Genomic DNA, 21,717 nt, shown 5'->3' on the forward strand with positions numbered 1-21,717 from the left:
TTGCGTAATTGTATTCACTTGCTGCAGCTGGAGGCCCGAAAATTTTTTATTCAGTGTCACAGCCTCAAGGTTCTGCATTCTTAAAGAATCATTTTTATTTTAAAAAAGTAAGTGGAAACATTTAGATCCTTTCAAATAAGTACTCTTTGAAAACCTGACCTCCTGCTGTAACTTATGAGACATCTCCATCAACATGGAAAAACGCCTGGCAATAATTATAAGGAAAATTGTATATTCTTTTTGCCCTCCAGATGTCTACTTAACAGTCTACAACTGTCCATTTCACCTACACAAAACACTAATATAAGTAGGACTAACACTTAAAAACCTATGTGCAATCCCCAGTTACTAGCCTCCAAAAATAAAGACAGTAACAGACTAAAACTTATAATTAGCAAAACAGAGGAAACAGATCCACCAGCTATCACCCACCAGCTATCCCTCATCTGTGCCATCCCCACCCATGTAAATGTTGTGTGGATTTCTGCTAGTGCTTTGCACGGTCCTCTACTACTTTAAAGTTCCAACACTTCCTCAAATTCTTCAACACCATACAATTCTTCTCACTTTCTGTATTTGGCTAACTTCCCGCGACCACAACTTGTACCAGTTCATGAATTGCCTACACATCCTCAAACAGCTAGAAGACCTTTGTATACACTACAGCTGCTCTAAAGTTGAATCTCTACACTTCTTTGAGTTATATGTCCTTCAGCACCCTGACCTGCTGTTAAAATATTAACACATCCCACCTGCCTTGCAACACATCCTACATGCCTTGCATGTTCTCATACATCCTAACTATCTCTCTCTCACTCTCTCTCTCTCTCTCTCTCTCACGTTGGGTAGCAGTGGAGCAGTGGTGGCTGGTAGTCATCTGACGTATCAACATGAAAATATCATTGCTAGAATATTCATTTGCCACTCAATAAACTAAAGCAGTTGCAGTTATGCTCAGAGAAGTCAGTATCCCCAGGTTGTAAACTGTAGGTGGCCTGGGAAGAGGTGTAACCACTGGAATTGTCGCATGGCCAGTAGAGTGATGATGACACTAGTGAACTTGCAGGGCAATGATCACAGCAGTGTATGTAAGGACTGTGCTTGCACTGCAGACTAAAGACTGCTGAGGTGCACCAAATCACACCATGAATGCTGCGTGGATGACATGGCTCATAGCAACATCAATGTCTGTCACATGAGCAACGCAGGGCAGTTAGCAAGGAGTCTGCCTACACAAGCAGTGGTAGACCCACAGAGTATGAGGCTGGCAGCAGTTGAAGTAGGCCCCTAGGTGGCCTGCTCCTTGGAGGGCACTAAGTCTGCAGTGCTGGCTTCAATGCAAACAGCAGAGACCAGGGACACAGTTAGCAGTGATAAGAGTCCAGAGGTGGTGACTTGCTCACCCGTGATGACTTGCAGAGGATAGAAGGCCACCCCCCCACCCCCCTCCCTCCAGTGACTGATAGCTGGCAGACTGCGATACCTTTAACTAAAAATGACAAGTATTTATACAGACTTGACCCTTACTTGTTTTGCTGCAGCAGCCTTTTCTATCATGTCTGACACAGCACAAAACTGTGGCTCAGACATGAAGCAACAAGGCCAGCAACGCCACAGCGGCTCTGCCTTTCTGCTATGTCAATGCTATTGTAACTGTGGGCTTCTGGTCATTTGCAGCCTATGGGAATCACCTCGACATTTTGGGGCCAGTATTTGTCATATCTGCAAGTAGCCCTTGATGTAACTGCATCGTGCCAGCTCCAGCCTGATCCGCTTTCAAGGCCTCTTGCATTAGCTGTGGCAGTAGCATGGTAGAAAAATAGTGGTGGTGCTACACACCTTTACTTTTTTGCAGATCCACCTCCAGATCCTATAGCTTGATAACTTTATAGAGTACATTCAGCTTTCCCCTTACAATAGTCATATTAAACCACAAGGTTCACTGCTGTGTACTTAACCTAAACATCATTCCCATTAAGATACCATTAGCTTATCTTCTTTACACACATGACCATTACTCCATAAAATTTACCACTTGTAAACTGGCAAAGTATATTGGTAGAGTTTTTACTCTTCACCCATTCCTAATGACTACTTAACAATAAATATATTTACTCAATAAATTTATTACGCTTATCAGGATTGCCTATACCAAATTTTGCTTAACTATTCCTTACTGGCTGTGTGTAATCTAGTTCATTGGCAGTTGGTCTACTGGAGTTTCATGTGGCTTGGTAGTTCTCCATCTAACGAAGATGAAGACTGCACAAAGCAGAGTCTGAGCCACCACGGTGCTGAGCTACGAAGGTGTTAAATATTGTGACACAGCTGAGACTGTGTGGTGCTGGTTATGTCAGTACTGCTGCATGTGTTGAAGCAACTGCCCTGCAGAAATGCATCCCTCCCAAGCAGCTATAGGTGTTCTGGACTTCCCTCATTTTTCACACATGAACATAACTCAATTGACTCATCATACAAGAAAGCAAAAATAATACTGGAACAATCTCTCCTTCAAACAAATGTCCTTGACAAATCACGTTTTCACAGTGTTGCGATTCTACTATTTTGTGGTCAGGTCATGTCCTTACTCAACTCAGACATTCCCTGAGGAGCTGGCTACTGCTGAAAGAATTCTAACCTCCTTCGAGCATTCTGATACAATGGGCTTGTGATGTGAGTCACATAACCAGGTCATGTGGCGCATATAGGGCACTCCTGGGCACATGTTTCACAGCTAGCTGGCTGCATGCTGATTATCACATCAGCCATCTGGACCTTGTCAAGTAATTAGAGGGGCGTGGTCGCTACTTTACGTAGGCAGAAGACAAAAACCTGAGAGAAATTAAGTGTTTATTTTGATAGTCTTCTTCCTCCAGGGTACCACAAGACCACAACTTTGCCACAGCTCCCGGCTGCCAGCCATCCTGCATTGAAGCCCCCCCCCCCCCCTAACCCCAGGGGTTGGCTTCATTTGACATCAGTAGTGGGACCTTTTACCCCATCACCACATCATTTGTTGACAGCAGAATGAGCAACAACACATACAACTGCCATCTGTGGAAGAAGAAGATGCAGATGAATTTAGGTTCACTTAAAAGAAAGCTATATGAGGTACTGACACTAATGTGTGAGTGGATGAATTCATGTGGGACAAACTGGAAATTTGAGCTGGGTACAATGTGTTATCCGTATAGTGTTGTTATTTATTATAGTGCTATTATTTATTAATGTAAAACTCATTGTAATTGTTTTATAAATTTTTGACATGTCTCCTGTACACAAACCAAATGGATTGCAAATGTATGTCATGAGATGAATAAAACACAATTCACTCAACTTGTGTAGAGTTGCAGTGTCATCAACATGTGGTGAAGAGAGTGCAGTAATTTTGTTTGACTGTGAGTATCATGGCAAGCCACGGGAGTCTTTCATCAGATATGTAATTATGTTTATGGGCTCAGTATGGGGCAGGTAAACACATGCAGATTTCTGTGGATGTGGAAATAAGAATATTCATTTTCACAAGAGGTGTTATCACAAGCTAGAGGTTTAGTTCACTCACTAGTAGTATGCAAACTGTTAACCACAAGTAATGAATCACAAGGTGAAACTAATGAGTAGCCACTGTTCTCGTAATTTGAATTTGTTTTGCTGCATTTATCAAATGGAATCCTCAGGGAACCAGAGTATGAGGATTGTAGTTTGCACTGTTTGGAAAGGCCAAAGGTATAGAGGAAGGAATACGGCCTGTAGGTAAGCATGTAAAATAGTGAGAAATTTGCAACAATAGTACATTTAAGCATTCTTAGCATTTTTGTGTGTGTAGTTTATAAAAGGTAGGCATTAAAAATTGTAAAAGCCAAAGTGGATAAGTTACAAGTGGATAATACAAAGTTGTCTGAGAGACTGGAAGCACTTCAGGAAAGGCAAAAGGAAATGGCTTAATGCAAAACTTTGGAGTTTACAGAGGAGGTGCAGAGAAGATTCGATGATTCTTGTATTGAAAATCAACATCAGGACATGAAGAATAGGATGATTTTAGAGATGATAGGGAGAAGGAGGAAACTGGAAGGGAGTGAGACAGGTCTGGGGATAGTTTGCCTCTTCATGCAGTACACCCAACAACTGTTAATATAGATGAAACTGTCACTCTGGTAAGGGGTAAGACAGAATTTGATGACTAGTGGGACAAGTTGTTGAGAGGGAAGATGACGCAATTAGTCAGAGTAGTGACATTTTGCAAATTCCTTGCAGTTTACACAATGTACAGAATAATAATATTGTTAGTCAAGGAAAATAATATAGAAATAGGAGCTCTGATACCATGTGGAACTGTGGATTCTGGGGTAGAAAAAGTGTGGTCTGTACGAAAGTGAATAAGTGTGTGGATAGCAATGTGGGTGACACAAGTGCATTAATGTCTATCCCACTGGGGTATAATGAGTGTTGCTTATAAACCAAGGTGCTTGACCCAGATGGACAGGGAAGAGCATGTGCTGATGATTTTCACGATATGCAGAGTGGAACTGCTGCTGCTGCTGATGTTATTTTACATGCCATGAGAAATGCAAGGAAGTTTTTGACAGTTGTGTAGCAAACGTTGTGGTCAAAATGATACAGACACATACATTTATTTCCTCAGAAGCAGGGTAAACACAGAGTAAGAAAGAGGAGATGTGCTCGTGCAGTTGAAGATAGAGACAATAGGGCTGAATCTGTTGAGGAGAGTAAGCCTGAGGTTTGCAGTGTTGCATTAGTGCAAGGGCTAGATCACAGCCTTGTAGAGCAAACTGCTGATGTGAGTTGCAAGCTGTTTACAATGTCACCACAGTCTGATATGCATGGCAAGTGTAAAGTAGGTGAAGAGTACAAAGCAAACCAGAGAGTAAACCTTCAGCAACGGGAAACTGTTACCAATTTAGAGATGTCATGAGATACATCTGCCATATGGGACAAATCAGTTAAAGTGCTTGCAAGTATGCTAAGGTTTAATTCATATGATATAGTGCCACTAAGCACCAGGAAGTTACTTTGGGTGGGCAAGGAGTACCAGAAAATCAAGTATTCCTGGAGAAATTCAGTCTGTGATGAGCACTACAACGAGAGTGATAAGTGGGACAATGTTTGGAGTACTGTGTGTGGTAGTACCATATGTGGTTCATGTGTGAGGACAGGTCCAGAAATATGCTTTCTAGGAAAGAAAAAGAGGAACTATTGTTGCAGGGGGAAAGTTCTGAAAGATGTCACAATATTGGAGGTTAAGAAACCAATGGGTAGACAAACAAGATGCTAATGTGTGTGTGTGTGTGTGTAAGAACATGGCTACGTGCATATAGTAGTGAAATATGTTTAGGATAATGAGCAGAGCTTTGGGTCCTTGAGGGATGTTGTGAGATAAAGCTACATGAGAAGAGATTCCAAGGTGATGATAGCCGTAGTGGGTGTATGTGAGATACTGTAAAGTGAATGTTGATGAGGAATGTATTCCCTAGAACTTAGGACAATATGACACCACGAACAAGGGAAAATGATCAATGGCAAATGACTAGCAGGAAGTAAAAAAGTAAAGGCATGATGTGATGTGTGTTCCAAGTGAACTGTTGTTGTTGTTGTGGTCTTCAGTCCTGAGACTGGTTTGATGCAGCTCTCCATGCTACTCTATCCTGTGCAAGCTTCTTCATCTCCCAGTACCTACTGCAACCTACATCCTTCTGAATCTGCTTAGTGTATTGATCTCTTGGTCTCCCTCTACGATTTTTACCCTCCACGCTGCCCTCCAATGCTAAATTTGTGATCCCTTGATGCCTCAAAACATGTCCTACCAACCGATCCCTTCTTCTAGTCAAGTTGTGCCACAAACTTCTCTTCTCCCCAATCCTATTCAATACCTCCTCATTAGTTACGTGATCTACCCACCTTATCTTCAGCATTCTTCTGTAGCACCACATTTCGAAAGCTTCTATTTTCTTCTTGTCCAAACTGGTTATCATCCATGTTTCACTTCCATACATGGCTACACTCCATACAAATACTTTCAGAAACGACTTCCTGACACTTAAATCTATACTCGATGTTAACAAATTTCTCTTCTTCAGAAACGATTTCCTTGCCATTGCCAGTCTACATTTTATATCCTCTCTACTTCGACCATCATCAGTTATTTTACTCCCTAAATAGCAAAACTCCTTTACTACTTTAAGTGTCTCATTTCCTAATCTAATCCCCTCAGCATCACCCGATTTAATTTGACTACATTCCATTATCCTCGTTTTGCTTTTGTTGATGTTCATCTTATATCCTCCTTTCAAGACACTGTCCATTCCGTTCAACTGCTCTTCCAAGTTCTTTGCTGTCTCTGACAGAATTACAATGTCATCGGCGAACCTCAAAGTTTTTACTTCTTCTCCATGAATTTTAATACCTACTCCGAATTTTTCTTTTGTTTCCTTTACTGCTTGCTCAATATACAGATTGAATAACATCGGGGACAGGCTACAACCCTGTCTCACTCCTTTCCCAACCACTGCTTCCCTTTCATGCCCCTCGACTCTTATAACTGCCATCTGGTTTCTGTACAAATTGTAAATAGCCTTTCGCTCCCTGTATTTTACCCCTGCCACCTTCAGAATTTGAAAGAGAGTATTCCAGTTAACGTTGTCAAAAGCTTTCTCTAAGTCTACAAATGCTAGAAATGTAGGTTTGCCTTTTCTTAATCTTTCTTCTAAGATAAGTCGTAAGGTTAGTATTGCCTCACGTGTTCCAACATTTCTACGGAATCCAAACTGATCTTCCCCGAGGTCCGCTTCTACCAGTTTTTCCATTCGTCTATAAAGAATTCGCGTTAGTATTTTGCAGCTGTGACTTGTTAAACTGATAGTTCGGCAATTTTCACATCTGTCAACACCTGCTTTCTTTGGTATTGGAATTATTATATTCTTCTTGAAGTCTGTGGGTATTTCGCCTGTCTCATACATCTTGCTCACCAGATGGTACAGTTTTGTCATGACTGGCTCTCCCAAGGCCATCAGTAGTTCTAATGGAATGTTGTCTACTCCCGGGGCCTTGTTTCGACTCAGGTCTTTCAGTGCTCTGTCAAACTCGTCACGCAGTATCGTATCTCCCATTTCATCTTCATCTACATCCTCTTCCATTTCCATAATATTGTCCTCAAGTACATCGCCCTTGTATAAACCCTCTATATACTCCTTCCACCTTTCTGCCTTCCCTTCTTTGCTTAGAACTGGGTTACCATTTGAGCTCTTGATATTCATACAAATGGTTCTCTTCTCTCCAAAGGTCTCTTTAATTTTCCTGTAGGCAGTATCTATCTTACCCCTAGTGAGACAAGCCTCTACATCCTTACATTTGTCCTCTAGCCATCCCTGCTTAGCCATTTTGCACTTTCTGTCGATCTCATTTTTGAGACGTTTGTATTCCCTTTTGCCTGCTTCATTTACTGCATTTTTATATTTTCTCCTTTCATCAATTAAATTCAATATTTCTTCTGTTACCCAAGGATTTCTATTAGCCCTCGTCTTTTTACCTACTTGATCCTCTGCTGCCTTCACTACTTCATCCCTCAGAGCTACCCATTCTTCTTCTACTGTATTTCTTTCCCCCATTCCTGTCAATTGTTCCCTTATGCTCTCCCTGAAACTCTCTACAACCTCTGGTTCTTTCAGTTTATCCAAGTCCCATCTCCTTAAATTCCCACCTTTTTGCAGTTTCTTCAGTTTCAATCTGCAGTTCATAACCAATAGATTGTGGTCAGAATCCACATCTGCCCCTGGAAATGTCTTACAATTTAAAACCTGGTTCCTAAATCTCTGTCTTACCATTATATAATCTATCTGATACCTATTAGTATCTCCAGGATTCTTCCAGGTATACAACCTTCTTCTATGATTCTTGAACCAAGTGTTAGCTATGATTAAGTTATGCTCTGTGCAAAATTCTACAAGGCGGCTTCCTCTTTCATTTCTTCCCCCCAATCCATATTCACCTACTATGTTTCCTTCTCTCCCTTTTCCTACTGACGAATTCCAGTCACCCATGACTATTAAATTTTCGTCTCCCTTCACTACCTGAATAATTTCTTTTATCTCGTCATACATTTCATCAATTTCTTCATCATCTGCAGAGCTAGTTGGCATATAAACTTGTACTACTGTAGTAGGCATGGGCTTTGTGTCTATCTTGGCCACAATAATGCGTTCACTATGCTGTTTGTAGTAGCTAACCCGCACTCCTATTTTTTTATTCATTATTAAACCTACTCCTGCATTACCCCTATTTGATTTTGTATTTATAACCCTGTAATCACCTGACCAAAAGTCTTGTTCCTCCTGCCACCGAACTTCACTAATTCCCACTATATCTAACTTTAACCTATCCATTTCCCTTTTTAAATTTTCTAACCGACCTGCCCGATTAAGGGATCTGACATTCCACGCTCCGATCCGTAGAATGCCAGTTTTCTTTCTCCTGATAACGACGTCCTCTTGAGTAGTCCCCGCCCGGAGATCCGAATGGGGGACTATTTTACCTCCGGAATATTTTACCCAAGAGGACGCCATCATCATTTAATCATACAGTAAAGCTGTATGTCCTCGGGAAAAATTACGGCTGTAGTTTCCCCTTGCTTTCAGCCGTTCACAGTACCAGCACAGCAAGGCCGTTTTGGTTAATGTTACAAGGCCAGATCAGTCAATCATCCAGACTGTTGCCCCTGCAACTACTGAAAAGGCTGCTGCCCCTCTTCAGGAACCACATGTTTGTCTGGCCTCTCAACAGATACCCCTCCGTTGTGGTTGCACCTACGGTACGGCCATCTGTATCGCTGAGGCACGCAAGCCTCCCCACCAACGGCAAGGTCCATGGTTCATGGGGGAAGTGAACTATAGGCTATTAAATGGAATAGTTTTAAGTAACCCAGTAGTGTAAGAGGAAATCTACTAAGTAAGATTTGTACTTTAAGTGCAGTCTCTGATGCTTGTGAGTGAGCCTTCCTGACTCTCTTGTTGTGGAAACTTGCTCTGTAACAGTTATATGATGTTCACGTGACTTAGGAATCTATGTTATAGATTGGTCTTAAGTGGGATCTCAGGAGTCTGAGTCATCCCGTAGAATAAGTCATTGTAGCACCGCTATTTTGTGGGCAAGTCTGTGGGAGTTTAGTGGTAAAGCATCACAGTAGCAGCTGGCAAGTGTGAAGTGTTGGCATTCACAGCAAGGATTGGCCAGACTCAGCTTTGAAAAACCTGCCAGTGCAGCAGTGAAACACTGTTCTTGCAGCACAGGCAAGGGGATTTCTCCCAGACAAACTTCAGTGATGCTGTCAAGAATCTGACCAGAAGCAGAGCACTGACATAACAGGCGCACTACTAACCTGTATAAATAGCTATTATTTTGATAGCTCATTCATTCACAGCCTAGCAGTACTATCAGGAAACAGGTGCTATGTCTGACAAGGACAACATGGAGCCGCCAGGCAGTCACGAGTTTGGTTCTTCATTTTAGTACCTGCCTCTTGCACCACGTCCACCACGGGGACTTGTTGCCATGGTGCGGTAGAGTTATTCTGGGCCCACCCCATCAACAAGCGAGACTACTGCCCAGTGAAGCAGAGGGCTGAGTCCCAGACATGGCAGCCCCCTTCCACCATCCCCAGTGTAGACACAGCTGTGTCTTACGTCCTCGTTCGCTGGGACACAGTCATTTGCCGTGGAGCTCGCTACTGTTGCAAAAATTCTGACTGCCTTCGGGTGCTGCTGATGCAGTGTACTTTTGGCAAAACTATCAGCCAGGTCAAATGCTGCATACTGGGCACTTATATGGTAGTATTATTATAATACTTCTCATCATAACTTAGCTTCACCTCTTGAAGCACTACACAATGCCAACACTGTATTCACTTATACACGATGAGCCACACCACTTGCTCATGATAAGACATATTGCCCATACTACCCAGGTGAAAACTAATATTCATATCTACACATCCTGAGAACATCATCTGAGTTTAATTATTTTCTTTCACAAATGAAAATAGAATTAAAAATCTGGCAGAAGATGCACTGACTCAACATGATACTCTGGGTAAGGGTGGGGTGTGTGTGTGGGAGGGGGGGGGGGGGGGGGGTGGGGGGGGTGGGGGGGAAGTGGGCTCACTCACCCCAGTGGATTTAGATGCTGCACACTGCAGATACTGACATTGTCCTGGATCCAGCTACAGTCATTAATCCCACTTCTGATACCACTTGTAATGGTTGGGAGTGGTCGACATCCACAACAGGCTGTGGTACTGAGCTGTTAGTGTCATGAAGCCAGTAGTACACATCCCTGTGTGGGGTAGCAGTGGAGCAATGTGTGCTGATGTATCAACATGAAAACATCATTGTTAGAAAATTCACGTGTTACTCAATAAACTAGAGCAATCATCATGATGCTTGGAGAAGCCATTGTTTCCAAGATGTAAGCTACAGGCAGCCTGCAAAGAGCTGCGACCATCAGAAGCATCATGCAGCCGATACAGTGATGATGGCAAAAAACTGGCAAGGACGCCGATCATAACAGTGAGTGACAAGGAGTTTGTCCACAACGCAGGCTAAAGGTAGCTAGACTGCATCAGACAATCCGTACTGAGGCACAGAAAATCATTTGGTGGACCCAGCAAGGATGCGATGGCTCACAGCAGCATCAGTGTCTGCCCACAAGAACAGCAGCAGGCAACAATGAGTTTGCCTGCACAAGTTATGGTGGCTGAGTGGCTGTACAGCCCCATGATTGAACTGTAAACCTACAGGGTAGGAGGCCAGTAACAGCTGTCTGCCAGTTGCAGGGCTCTAAGTCTGTAGCACTTGTCTCAATGCAAACAGCAGGGATGCAGCTAGCAGTGGCACAGTTGAGAGGCAGTAACATGGTAACCCACATACAATTGTAGACCATTGTAGATCCTTGCCCCCCCTTCCACAATTCCCCCCCCCCTTTCCCTGGAAGCTGCAGACCACTTTTGACTAAAAATGACAAGTATTCATAGGGACTTGGTCCATCTTTGATTCGCTGCAGTACTGGCTTCTGTCATGTAAGTCACAGCAGAACCGTGAGTCGAATGTGAAGCAACCAGGTCATCCATGCCACAGTGGCTCTGCCCTTCTGCTGCATCAATGCTATTATGCCTGCGATGCCTCTGCTCTGTTACAGCATGTGGTAACTGCCTCAAGACTTTGGAATCAGTACTTGCCTTATCAGCAGGTAGCCGCTGATATAACTGCATCTTGCCATCTCCAGTCTGACCCACTTCCATGGCCTCTTGCATTAGCTGCAGCAGTGGCATTATTTTACTCAGCCATGTAAAAAGCAGTGATGGCACTACAGTACCATCAGTTTTATTCCCACCAGTAAAGTCCAATTATATAATAGTTTTTAATGGTGTGATTAAATTTCTAATAAATAAAGAACATAAAATCCTAAAACTCTTTTTACTGTGGCAGAGATTTGTGAGACACAATTACATTCTTGTAGTTCAACTGGTTCAATTTGCACAGTATGACCCCTCGGTTTTCCACCTTCCATGTAGCAAAGCAAAATAATTTTGTTAACAATAATCATCTTCGATCAAATATTCTCCCAGTTTGTCAATAACTCTCCTCTTCAACATTTTTCTCACTGTGTGTGTCACTATTGCAACTAGTGAGCAAGCAGTTACGTGTTGTGAAGTATAGCTAAATATTTCGTTTCGGGGTGAAAGGGGGGGGGGGGGGGGGGAGGGAAGAGGCAGAGAAGATTAAGATTATCCCATTATAATTTTTAGAACTTTTCTTCTGTTTACAATATTTTTAATGTGCGAACTTGTAACTATTTTCAGCTTTATTTACTTACTTCCAAAAAATCGAGACAAGTTATTACTTGATCTTATTTTAAGAAATATACCTCAAGCATCTCCCTGGTTCTTCGAGCTTCAGCATTGGTCTCTGACTGCTGTTTCACTTGCTCTTGATATTGTCGGCAGTTAATTCCATCATGAATTGCCTGGAAATTTTTAGAGAAAAGCAATATTATTTTAGTAGGCATTTTTATTATCCATCAACAGATTCTGTTACAAATTATCTCAATTTTTAGGTTGAGAAGATATGCCACAAATCATACTTAGTAGGAAAAAATAACCATTAAAGACAGGACTGTCTCACAACAGCCTAATGGTGTCAGTTTTATTCATAACATACACAAACAACTTCATCTTTGTGTCTCATCAATAAATTAAATATATTGTTTTATAGGCTTAATATTTAATACAATCCACCCAGAAATGAAGGTAAGGAAAACAAACACTTACCCTCAAAGCATTTAGTTTTTTTAACTTTTTTATGTAAAAACTGATTAAGAGACTGTACTGCTTAGTTTCTTACGATAAATACAGCTTCTGTATTTTGTCTTGTAATTTACACACTTCTACTCATTGAGTGTCTGGTATTCGGTGGTTGAAGTCCTAATCACGAGGAAAAAGATATGACTAACTCGTTATAGACCATAATCTGAAAGATAAGGGTAAGGTTTCCTAGCAAACTTCCATTTTAAGACACGAAAAGCTGAAGACTGGCTGAATAAAAACAAATTCAGAAGAAAATATACTCTAGAGCATGAGACAGAATTTTCCTTTTGGCAGAAAGCTCACACAATTAATAGAAATTTGGTGTGGGCGGCTCAGCTTCTCCTCTGTATCGTGAGTAGCGATCTATCCTTTTAATAATAGTGTCATTAAACTACTAACATCACTGTTTCCTGATTCCATGGATGGTGACCACTGAAACTGTCTGTACTTCTTTCGTGATTTTACTTATATTATTATGTGTGAATGCTGAGTATGTGAAAGCTGCAGTGAGAACGTAATGCTAGGTCATTCGGTTACTTATATGTACAAGAGGAGGAGGAGGAGGAGAAGAAGAAGAAATAATGGCCACATTTCATTCCAGCCTGCTGATCTGGCTACAGAGAAAGTAAAAGTAAACATTTCCTTGTTGTTGTGGTCTTCAGTCCTGAGACTGGTTTGATGCAGCTCTCCATGCTACTCTATCCTGTGCAAGCTTCTTCATCTCCCAGTACCTACTGCAGCCTATATCCTTCTGAATCTTACCTCCTTCTGAATCTTACCTCCAAAAATGGAATTTTAAAGATGGGTAAGAGCAATTCCATGAAAAGAACTGAGATTTCACTCACAATTGTTCTGCCTATGATTCACACATTAAAGATAAACTTAAAAAGGAAATTTCTTTGTCATTGGTAGTAAACACGTTGAAATTTGAAGAGAAAGATTGTCTCTGAACGAAGGAGCTTTTTCCTGTTTACCAAAATACCTATCCAAGAACATCATTCTGAGGAAAATCATAAGTAAGACAACCACATAACAGAAGCTGTGGCAGAAAAAAAAAAAACCACAGAAGAAGTTGTAATGTCTACTCCCAAAAAAATGGCTCAAATGGCTCTGAGCACTATGGGACTTAACATCTACAGTCATCAGTCCTCTAGAACTTAGAACTACTTAAACCTAACTAACCTAAGGACATCACACAACACCCAGTCATCACGAGGGAGAGAAAATCCCTGACCCCGCCAGGAATCGAACCCGGGAACCCAGGCGTGGGAAGCGAGAACGCTACCGCACGACCACGAGCTGCGGACTGTCTACTCCCATGCAACAAATTGTACAGAACGAATCACTATGACACTAAGCAACATTTTTACTTAAAAAATAAATTGTAAGAAACTATGAGTTGTGTGATTATGAAACAAACAGAGAAAATCCTAAACTAAAATTTACTGTGGAAGCAACTTGCAGACAAAGTGGAAGATGGCACTGCCAAAATCCCTTGATTATTATAAACTCAGTAAGAAACAGAAAATCATAATTGAGACAATGTTAAAAAATGAAAATTGAAAAATTTGTTCTGGATAGCATGTGCTTGCTGCTTCCTTCAAATACACAACCCTAGAGTTTAGAAAAGTGTCTTAGTGGCTGATACGGAATTAAAATATATTCTGTGGAAGCACCTGAGTATTATTTTGGCAACAAGTTGATGATAACAAATGCTTAGGCCTGCAGGTTTCTTTATAAACTTAAGCTTCAACAAGGATTGTTATTAAGTAACACTTTGCTAATTTGGGGGAACAGACTCCGAATGATTGTAATGATGAAGTTCTGAATCTTACTCTAATGTTTGTTCCTCTCCCATGTCACTGGATTCAACAAGTTCCAGGGCAATTACTAATGACATCATCTCACAAACACTGATTCAAGTGATTATCCATCAGGATGAAGCTGGAACAAGAACTACAGGATTCATTTCAGATGTTAATCAACTGAATGGAAATTGTGTTGGAATTAGTGATATAAAAGACAAAGTTACTTGCTCTACACTGAACACAAATGACAAAATAAACATGTTCAGGTGCCATTTGTGTAATGTATAAGGAATAATTTTCATGATACAATTGATGTACTTTTAATGAGGTGATCAACTATTATTTTTACTAACAAGTTTGTCAACAGGATTAATTCCAAGCAACTGCTTAATTAAAAGTTGGCCATAACTAATGTCCACTCCACTTGGATCCATAGCCAATGGCATAATATTCTTCAGGGAAATAAAAGCTGTAGGATTCAAAGGGAAAAGAGTAAATAGGAACATACACAAAAAACGTTATTTTAAACTGTGAGCAACCACAAAGTTCCACATTTTGAAAGAAATAGCCCACACTCGCTGTGAAATACTTTCTACTGAAAGTCATGACCAGTTTCGTGCCACTCGAAGATGCATCCTCAGGTGACAAAGATTCTTTTTAACAAGTTAAGCCTTGTCTGCTGCCACTCAACCACCTTCCAGCTACTTGCACAGTTCTGCTATCCCCTTAATTTTAAATGACTACTGCATTTAGTGCACTGTTTGCTTACAACTTGACGTACATGATGGGGAGTAGCTCTAAGGCTAAAAGAATTTTTATCACTTTAGGATGCATCTTGTAGAGGTGCAAAGCTGATCATAATTTAATTTATTTTTAGTTATTTATTTATCCATCCACAGATAATAAATATTGTATGGATATTGTCTGCTCCCCCCCCCCCTCCCCCCCTCTCCCCGCCAGATAGCTGTACCATAGGTGCAACCACAATGGTGGGGTATCTGCTGAGAGGCCATACAAACGTATGATTTCTGAAGAGGGACAGCAGCCTTTTCAGTATTTGCAGGGGCAACAGTCTGGATGATTGACTGATCTGGCCTTGTAACACCAACCAAAATGGCCTTGGCTGTGCTGGTACTGTGAATGGCTGAAACAAGGGGAAACTACAGCCATAATTTTTCCCAGGGGCATGCAGCTCTACTGTATGGTGACATCCTCTTGGTTAAAATATTATGGAGGTAAAATAGTCTCCCATTTACGAGGGCCGTTCAGAAAGTAACCTCCGGTTGATTTAAAAAAATACACCAAGTTAAATAAAAATATTTTAATATATACATCTTACAACTACATCTTTGCACTATTTTTCTACATAGTCTCCATAGCGATTGAGGCACTTATCGTATCTCTTCACAAGCTTTGAAATTCCTTCTGCATCAAAATCACCCGCTTGTGCCTGGAGCCAGCCTGTGACCGCATCTTTGAGCTCTTCGTCGTCATCAAACCGCTGTGACCCGAGCCACTTCTTCAAATGCATGAAGAGGTGATAATCACTTGGCGCCAGGTCTGGGCTGTAAGGTGGATGGTTGATAACGTCCCACTTGAAGGACTCAAGAAGGGCCGTTGTTCTGCGAGCAGAGTGAGGACGGGCGTTATCGTGCAAAAAAACGATACCGGAAGTCAGCATACCACGGCGTTTGTTCTGTATAGCCCGTCGTAACTTTTTTATTGTTTCACAGTACACGTCTTGATTAATGGTCGTACCACGTTCCATGAATTCAACCAACAACACCCCTTTGGCATCCCAAAACACAGTTGCCATCAGTTTTCTGGCAGAAAAATCTTGCGAGGCTTTTCTTGGTTTGGTAGGCGAATTTGAATGTGCCCACATCTTTGATTGTTCTTTTGTCTCAGGGTTCACGTACTTAATCCAGGTTTCGTCACCGGTCACGATTCTGTTTAACAATGGTTCTCCTTCGTCCTCATAACATGACAGAAAGTCTAATGCAGAGGCCATTCTTTGAGTTTTGTGGTGGTCGGTAAGAATTTTGGGCACCCATCGTGCACAGAACTTACGGTAACCCAATCTTGCTGTCACTATCTCGTACAAGAGAGTCTTAGAAATCTGTGGAAAACCAGTAGACAACTCCGACATTGAGAAACGTCGATTTTCACGAACTTTTGCATCAACTGTCTGAACGAGTTCGTCAGTCACCAATGATGGTCTACCACTCCTCTCTTCATCATGAACGTTTTCTCGTCCACTTTTAAATAAACGTACCCATTCACGGACAACTCCTTCACTCATAACTCTTGGTCCGTACACGGCACAAAGCTCACGATGAATAGCTGCTGCAGAATATCCTTTGGCTGTAAAAAACCTTATGACAGCACGCACTTCACATTTGGCGGGGTTTTCTATTGCAGCACACATTTCAAACTGCCACAAAAACTAAACTAGCGCAGGTACGACGTTCACTCGACCACGGCTTGATGCCGATTGACCTGTTGAGTGCGTGAACGCACAGATGGCGTCGCTACTCCCCCCACAACCCGCACTGTGACCAATCGGAGGTTACTTTCTGAACCGCCCTCGTAGATCTCCGGGCAGGGACTACTCGGGGATGCCATTATCAGGAGAAACAAAGCTGGCGTTATATGGATCAGAGCATGGAATGTCAGATCCTTGAATCGGGCAGGTAAGTTAGAATATTTAAAAGGGAAATGGATGGGTTAAATCTAGATATAGTGGGAATTAGTGAAGTTCGGTGGCAGGAGTAACAGGGCTTCTGGTCACATGAAAACAGAATTATAAACACAAAATCAAATAGGGGTAATGCACGAGTGGGTTTAATAATGAATGCAGATAAGCTACTATGAACAGCATAGTGAACACGTTATTGTAGCCAAGACAGACATGATGCCCATGCCCACCACAGTAGTACAAGTTAACATGCCAATTAGCTCTGCAGATGAGGAGGAGGCAGAGGAAATGTATGATGAGATGAAATAAATTATTCAAACAGTTAAGGGAGACAAAAATTTAATAGCCATGGGGGACTGGAAATCGATAGCAGGAAAAGGAAGAGAAGGAAAAGTAGTAAGTGAATATCGACTGGGAGGAAGGAATGACAGAGGAAGCCGCCTGGTAGAATTTTACATAGAGCATAATTTAATCATAGCTAACACTTGGTTTAAGAAGCATGAAAGAAGGTTGTTTACATGGAAGTGACCTAGAGACACTGTAAGGTTTCGGATTGATTATATTGTGGTAAGACAGAGATTTCAGAACCAGGTTTTAAATTGTAAGACATTTCCAGGGGCAGATGTGGGCTCTGACCACAATTTATTGTTCTGAACTGCAGATTAAAACTGAAGAAATGCAAAAAGGCAGGGATTTAAGGAGATGGGAGTTGGATAAACTGAAAGAACCAGAGGTTCTGACAACATTGTTAGTCCAAATGCATATGTGAATTTTATGTGAAATCATTACAAGGAAATGGAACATACAACTGTGTATGCATAAGCTTAAATGGATGGTGGCACAAAAAATTGACTTAAAGCTAAATACACACAGCAGACAGTTTATATTTATAGGGGGATGCATAGAAAGTGATGTAACAGTAATATATATGGGCTTTCAATGCACAATGGGAATTAAGAAACTACAACAAGTACAAACTATAGGCTTATTTCTGTATAGTCCTAACACAACTGACTAACAATTAAATTTATTTCAGTATATAAAACAAGATTAAGAATAGGTAAAAATAAATTTAATGTGTTATTTGATGATTAGTGAAAATGTGTTCTTATTTATTTGGGAAGGTATTTTGGATAGCAATTGTATATTTGTCTTTAAGTACTCATCAACAGAGTAAAAGGTGTGTGTGACAGTTAGTTCTTTTACTTTCTTCCTGAACGACAGCCTTTCACTATTTCTTATGGTTTTAGGAAGTTTATTTTACAGCTGAGAGCCTATATTCCTGACACCAGCTTGACACCTACTTAGTCTCTGGAGCAGCAGATGAATGTTCAAATTTGTTCTTGTACTGTGCTCATGTATATTCCTATTTCTTGTGAAGAGGTGCATGGTGGATTTTTTTTTTTTTTTTTTTTTTTTTTTTTTTTTTACATATAAAACTGTTTCCATTATATAAATACAGGATACTGGTAAAATTTTCAAGTCTTTGAAAATTGGCTTTGCTGATAATCTTCGATGTTCTTACTTCATTATCTTTCATAGCCTTTTCTGCATTATAAAGATGTTTTTGTACGATGATCCCCAGAAGGGGATGCCATATGTTAAAATTGAATGTATTATGCCAAAGTAGGCTGTTTTTAATGTATCTATGTTGCATGTTTGGATGAGGATTCTAAATGCGTAACAGAGGCTGCTCAGCTTATTCAGTACTTTTTCCCTTGCACATTCCACTCCAAAGTGTTATCTATCCATATTCCCAAAAATTATGTTGCTTCTACTTGCTTGATTTCAGGGTCTTCTATTAGTATTGGTGTCATTTGAATAGGGTGGTTTTTTGATGGATAGAAGAGCATGTGGACTGCATTCAGCAACAGGTTATTTCTCTGAAGCCAGGGCAGCAGCCTCCCCTTTGTATTTGATATTTGATCACTCATTTGTTGCACTGATGTGCTACTGAGCAACCCCAGAACAGAGCCTTGTGGCATATCACAAGTAATCACAGCTTTGTTAGAGCAAGTTCTTTCTTTGCTAGAGACTTCAACTACTTGCATCCTATTTGATAAGTGTGGCTCAAACCATTGATTACATACACTTCGGATGCCACATGTGTCTAATTTCTGAAGAAATATCTGTTGATTAACCAAATCAAATGCTCTGGTTAGGTCAATGAACAATCCAGAGGAGAATTCTCTGTAATTGAAAGAAGAGAAGGTTTGGTCACAGTGTGCAAAAAGGTAATCATTGATAGATCTGTGCTTGCAAAACCCATTTGATGTTCAGAAAATCAGTTTTCCTTTATTCAGGAATTCTAACATGACTGCACATGACTTTTTCAATTACCTTTGATCCTGCTGGTAGGAGGGATATTGGCCAACAATTATTTACATCACGTGGGTCACCCTTTTTGAAAACTGGGATGACTTTTGAGATTTTGAAGAATTCTGGAAAGAAGCCCTTGCTTAATGAACCATTTATTACAAAGGGATCCAGCAATTTCTGTGTCAATATTTTTATTAAATGAACAGGTTATTTACAACTTGTATAGAAACAAGACTACAGTCTGGGGAAAAAGAAATTTATGGCACAACTTGAGTGAAAGAAGGGATCAACAGATAAAGACACAACTGAGACATGAAGGAATTATCAGTTTGATAATGGAGTGAAGTGTGGTAAGGTAAAAACTGAAGAGAGAGACCAAGGGATGAATACAGTAAGCAGATTCAGATGGATGCAGCTCGCTGTAGTTATTCACAGGATAGAGTAGATTGGAGAGCTGCATCAAACCATTCTTTGGACTGAAGACCACAACATCATAGGATTCATGAATATTGGCTCAGTTTTAACAAAACCGGTGAAACTGGAAAAACGAAGAAGGAATACATGTTGAAGTAACACTGGTGAACCACCTTCATTTTAGTACATGAAGTTTTGGGATTGCAGCAGTATAATGTTGGCTTCTTGGGACCATCCATTCAGCCATCTTCAGGTGATGATGGCTGAAAGGTTATTAGTCAAAATATCGTGGCAAGAAATTGACATTATGTGGCTCCAATACAATCCTGAAACTTCCTGGAATACTCTTTACGCCAGGAAACTTTCAAGAATCATCTTCATTTTGCCAATGACAATGTATTGTTTGCCCCTATTGCAGATAAATTCCAGCAACCCTGAAAACCTATTATACTAAGACTACACATAATATTCATTGAACATTCCAATTAATAATGCAATCATAACATTACTTGTAACTGTTGAGCTTTTGTATTTAGGGCAGTTGAGGTTGAATTGACAAGCAACCAAATGAAAATAAGAGTAAAAATGGCATGGAGTGCTTTTCATAAACTAAATAAGGTTTAAAAACTAATATTTCAAAGAGACTGCAAAAAAAAAAAAAAAAAATGTTTATGATTAGTGTGTTACAGTTATGACTTATGAGTGTCAATGAAGGACCATTAGGATGAAAATTTCAGTGAGCAGTGGAGAAATTCATGTTGGCAATTATTAGAAGACACAAGGAAACAAACAAATGGATTAGGAAACAGGCTGAAGTGACAGTAACTAATACGAAATTCTTGCGAGTGGATCTTGTCAAGCAAATATATGTTAGAAGGACTAGAGAAGATCTTTGCATGAGTCCACAGTTACACATCCCTTACTCTGTCAGTGGACAAGAGGTCCACTATCAACAGCAGTATATGGAGGAGGAATATCATCATCATCATTATCATCCTCCTCCTCATCATCATCGTCATCATCAGTTCTCTGATACTGATAGCATCTGTAACATGACACCATTCCCTCTTAAGCAGTTTCTTCTCTTTGGCCAAACAGAAGAACATGGTTCAAAAAGCTAGTGGCCTGTCTTTTTTTTCATATCTGTCTGTTTTTAAGATGTAAGCTCTTTTTTTTTTTTAAAAAAAAAAACCTTTATTTTAATGTAGTTTTTTATGGAGATCTCTTTTCAGAGATTATGATTGTTGACAAGGTGGTTAAATATAACATTATGGGAAAGTTAAAAGAATCCAAATGTTCATGTGACAATTACTATTTCAATTTACCTGGCATGTCAGGCAGTTGGTTACAGAACACACTGGACAGCGGAACTCGTTAACATTGTCTTCAAAAATACACCATCCTTTGCAGTCAGGTGTTTTACAGTGAAATGCATTTCCTATTTTATTTTCTGCTTGTGCTACAGATTTGGCCAAATGCTGTTCATACATATCGGCAGGCACGAGCTGCAAACAAAAGAATGTGTAATTTACTATTTTTCTTCATGTATTATTTTTTTAAGATAATAACAGTAGTTTCTTATGGTGGACCAACAGCCAAAACAGAGGCTGCTCTTTGTATAACATGGCATCATGGAAATCACTTAATCTCAACAAGAGACACGCATGCAACGAAACATTTACTTTGCCTGAAACACAATTATTCCCTTGAAAGCAATAAATACTTCTACTGAAAATAATTTTTCTGATCTTGTTTGTAGTTAGATACATTGAATTGGGGCCATATTAGTTTTGGTACACTGTATTTAAAAGAAAATTCACCTGAAAAACTATAAAATTACAAGGAGACAGAAGGAGTGGCTAACACTTACTTTCAGGAGGCAAAAATTCTAAGGACCACTTACAGATATTGAAGCAGCCCTTTTTTCATGCAGTTTTTAAGCTAATTTGGATCACTTGATAACTGTTATGGCATTAGGTAGGATCCATATTTTTAATTTCACCTTACGAGCTCTGCAGTGTGATTATCAACAACTTCACATCAAAGTACTCACTAATAGCATGTCCATCCATTGGTAGTAACATGTATTATCAGTTTGTTTAATTTCA

General features: G+C 40.3%; 1 protein-coding gene across 2 annotated transcripts in view; it reads right to left on the minus strand.

Annotated features, from left to right (window-relative positions):
- LOC124797853 overlaps positions 1-21,717 on the minus strand; it is a 432,230-nt gene that overhangs the window by 13,848 nt on the left and 396,665 nt on the right. For both annotated transcript variants that reach the window (XM_047260921.1, XM_047260922.1), the window contains 2 exons: positions 20,935-21,114; positions 11,932-12,030 (listed from right to left, as the gene is read on the minus strand). In XM_047260921.1, the coding sequence (XP_047116877.1) occupies positions 11,932-12,030; positions 20,935-21,114 (279 nt within the window). The remainder of the gene's footprint in view (positions 1-11,931; positions 12,031-20,934; positions 21,115-21,717) is intronic.

Source organism: Schistocerca piceifrons, chromosome 5 (assembly GCF_021461385.2).
Source record: "Schistocerca piceifrons isolate TAMUIC-IGC-003096 chromosome 5, iqSchPice1.1, whole genome shotgun sequence".
Lineage (NCBI taxonomy): Eukaryota > Metazoa > Arthropoda > Insecta > Orthoptera > Acrididae > Schistocerca > Schistocerca piceifrons.